The sequence below is a fragment of the Pristiophorus japonicus genome, chromosome 6 (assembly GCF_044704955.1).
Source record: "Pristiophorus japonicus isolate sPriJap1 chromosome 6, sPriJap1.hap1, whole genome shotgun sequence".
NCBI classification, from domain to species: domain Eukaryota; kingdom Metazoa; phylum Chordata; class Chondrichthyes; family Pristiophoridae; genus Pristiophorus; species Pristiophorus japonicus.
In genome coordinates, this window is record NC_091982.1 from 202,682,703 (window position 1) to 202,686,700 (window position 3,998).

Here is a 3,998-nt window from a genome sequence, read left to right on the forward strand (position 1 = left end):
TGGCCTTCTTACGTGCTGTAACCATTCTATAATTCTATGAGGCAGAGGACAACCCATTACTGAATGCAAGAGACATTCTGATATGGGAGATCTTTTCTTGACTACTACATTTGGCTATCGCTGGAATAGACTTATCTACATCTTCCCCCTTCCCACCATAAAGATAATGGCCTAGAAATCCCAGTCCTCTGGTCCCCACGGGCGCTCGACAGAAAAAGGTAAAAAAAGATGCGCACCTACCTGTTCCTGCTGCGCCCACCAGCGATCCCGGGCCTGAGGCCTCCACTCCCTGTGCATTCCGGAGCGCGTGCACGTCAGAGAGTTGTGAACCTGTGGAATTCTATACTGCAGAGAGTTGTTGATGCCAGTTCATTAGATATATTCAAGAGGGAGTTAGATATGGCCCTTACGGCTAAAGGGATCAAGGGGTATGGAGAGAAAGCAGGAAAGGGGCACTGAGGTGAATGATCAGCCAAGATCTTATTGAACGGTGGTGCAGTCTCGAAGGGCCGAATGGCCTACTCCTGCACCTTTTTTCTATGTCTCTAAGTTTCTATGTTGGAGCTGGGGTCACATGGCACTGGGCAGCCAATCCAGGTACAGTATTTTCTTATTCTTAATAATGGGAACTTTGTAAGCAGGTGTTCCCATTATTGTGATTGAGAAACACCCCCCCAAACACCCAAACACAAATAAAAAATAGAAAAAATACACCACATATTTAAGATTAATTTACACTAAAGTTATAAATGTAATTAAAAAATATATATTTTTCCAATTTTTTATAAAGTTTTAAAATTATGGTTTAAAATAAACTTAACTTAGTGGGCAGGATTTTTAACATTAAAATGTGTTTTTTAAATTTTATTTGACTATGTTTTTGTATGTTTTAAAACTTTTACGCCTGTAAAAGTAGGCTCTGTACATGCTTTTACTCGGCAAAAGAGTTTTCAGGACATCCGCTGGGCAAGATATGGGTAAATAACGCAATCTTGCCCAGGCGAATGTACTGGTTGTGGGGATACGGATGTTCTGTCAAGCCAGAGCTTGACAGAGCGGAAAAGCCGGTTTTCAGCGGACACGCATAGTGCACTGAAAACTGGCCCTTGCGATGTCTTCCCGGGTCCGCGCACACTCAATATGTACGCAGTGAGGCCGGGATTTCTAGGCTACTATCCCCTACTGATACCGCTCTGCTCACATCTACTCACATAGGCCTCAATTTTGGCTGAGTCTGTTTTTCGCCGCACTTACCGGAATTGCGGCGCTTATCTACGTTCCGAGGTGCGGAGAAATTTTTTTTTGCCACTTTGGCTCCTGTCCGGCCTCTTCACTGCACTTGCGCATCGTGGCCAGTCGCAGCATGGTCAGTCGCAGTGTGGTCAGTCGCAGCGTGGCCAGTCGCAGCGTGGTCAGCCGCAGCGTGGTCAGTCGCAGCGTGGCCAGTCGCAGCGTGGTCAGTCGCAGCGTGGCCAGTCGCAGCGTGGTCAGTCGCAGCGTGGCCAGTCGCAGCGTGGCCAGTCGCAGCGTGGTCAGTCGCAGCGTGGTCAGTCGCAGCGTGGCCAGTCGCAGCGTGGTCAGTCGCAGCGTGGTCAGTCGCAGCGTGGCCAGTCGCAGCATGGTCAGTCGCAGCGTGGCCAGTCGCAGCGTGGTCAGTCGCAGCGTGGTCAGTCGCAACGTGGCCAGTCGCAGCGTGGTCAGTCGCAGCGTGGTCAGTCGCAGCGTGGTCAGTCGCAGCGTGGTCAGTCGCAGTGTGGTCAGTCACAGCATGGTCAGTCGCAGCGTGGTCAGTCGCAGCGTGGCCAGTCGCAGTGTGACCAGTCGCAGTGTGGTCAGTCGCAGCGTGGTCAGTCGCAGCGTGGTCAGTCGCAGCGTGGCCAGTCGAGTCGGGAGTGGAGCTTGCGTTCTACGCTGGAAAATGTACCGGGACGTCTGCACATGCGCAGTGGAGTCCGCTGGTGATGTCCGCGCATGAGCAGTAGCGCTGAGAGTTGGCAATCGGCCATTTTTATCGAGCTAGCTAGCTGCTTGTGTTTTGGTGCCAGAAGGAGTGCTGTGGTAGGAAAATAATTGCTGAATTCAAGAAGCTGTGCTCTGGTATAATCAATGCTGCATGCCAGCAGAAGGAGTGCTGTATTTGGAAAAATCACTGCTGCATGCAAAATAAGGACTGTACGTTTGGAAAAATCACTGTGTGTTTAAGAGCATTGGCAAAGTGCTGTGAGTGTCTCAAAGCAGCTGCAGCAATACAGCAATGCAGCAACGTGGACCAAGGACAAAGAATTTCTTGCTGAAAGAAGTGAATACACTAGTTAATGTCATTGAGAACAAATGGCAGGAGCGGGATACCAGCAGAGGTCGCACAAAAGTGCCACCCAAAGAAATGAAGAAATGCTGGAACCAGGTTGCAGAAGATTTCAGCACATTGGTGAACACCAAGAGATCTGGAAGCCAGTGTAAAAAAAAATGGCAGGACCTTGGTCAAGTAGTTAATATAAGTAATATTTTCATTTATTAAATGCAATTGCAATTGTAAATGTGACCAGCTGTATATGTCCCACCCAGCAGAAAGACACCCTCTCTAAAAAGTTGCATTTTCACCTTTGCAGAAGAAATTGTCCCACAACAAAAGGGAAAGAAATCGAACAGGAGGAGGCCCGCCAAATCTGCACCCACTGACACCCTTGGAAGAGAGGGTTGCTGCTTCTCTGGGTCCTGCCTGGAGAAAAACAATCAGTACTGTACAAGCTGGGCCCACACTCGAGGGAGAGGGTATGTCCTGAAAATTCATCGTGGCCCTTCAAATCAACCTGCTGCCTGGTCTGCTACATGTGAGACTATTCATGCCACCCACCCATCCTGTCCCCTCCTCTGCTGCTAAACATTTGACTGTTCTGTTATATTTTGCAGAACCTGATGCCAATCCTGAAGATCCAAAAGAAAATTCAGATGCGGACGAGCCTGAGCACGAGAACATCTTCCAAACTAACCCTCCAGACCAACATGGGGTGAGGGGGAGTTGGGTCAACTGGATGAAGCTATCACTTATATTCTGAATTTTGAGCATACGCAGTTATCGGAGTTGCCAAGCCCCTTCCATGACTAGTGATTTGAGTTCTGGTGAGACATTCCTTGGTTTCTCATAATCTGAAGTTGCGGGTCCCAGTAGTGGGATGCAGCACCGTCCGAGCCTGTGCCTCCCACTGGGATGCCGCGAGGCAGACCCATGGTGAGGGGAAGGAGAAATCGACCATGCTCTCCTGAGATGCAGGATGCAACAGATGTGGTTCAGATCATGGCATTGAGTGCGGAGAGCACTGATCTTACCCGATCACTCTTGGACACCATCAGTGGGGCGAGTGATGAGGTAGCGGGATTGTCAGGAGAAGTAACAGCAATGGCACGGGAAATGGGAACAATGTCCGGGAACATCAGTGAGGGAATAGTGTCCATGAGGGAGTGAATGTCAGAGGTAGTGGAAAGGACGACAGTGGCGATGAGGGAGGGAATGTCAGAGGTAGTGCAAAGCATGGCAGTGGCCATGAGGGAGGGAATGTCAGAGGTAGTGGAAAGGACAACACTGGCAATGACACAGGCCATCAGAGTCCGCTGAGACACTATCAGGGTGAATAAGGGAGGGCACGTGTCAATTAGCTGCTGCAATAAGGGAACACACCCAGACCATGCGCCCATTGACAGAATCAACCGCCACTCCCACTGCAATCCCCACACCAGCCTCTGAAGAGACCCAAGCTGGGTCCTCCACATTAACACTTGACCCCCTGCCCGCCCCCCCCCCCCCCGCCCCCCCTCACCACCACCACCCATCAAGAAGTGCACATTAAATGAGATGTTAGAAGGAATAAGCTTGGTACCAAGTCCAAAATGACTGCGCCACCGCCTGTGGGCAGGGGTGATGGACAGTCCAAGACCAAGTGCGGCGGGCGGTGTTTGACTGAAGGGGATGAGAGATGGGTGCAGCCTTTCTTTGCTGCTGT

The 3,998-nt window shown here is 50.3% G+C and overlaps 1 protein-coding gene across 1 annotated transcript; it reads left to right on the top strand.

Moving 5' to 3' along the window:
- Positions 1-1,618: 1,618 nt before the first annotated feature.
- On the top strand, positions 1,619-1,975 carry LOC139266247 (histone-like protein HC2). Its single transcript, XM_070884076.1, has one exon. It carries the CDS (start codon positions 1,619-1,621, stop codon positions 1,973-1,975), a length of 357 nt encoding a protein of 118 aa, XP_070740177.1.
- The last annotated feature ends 2,023 nt before the right edge of the window (positions 1,976-3,998 follow it).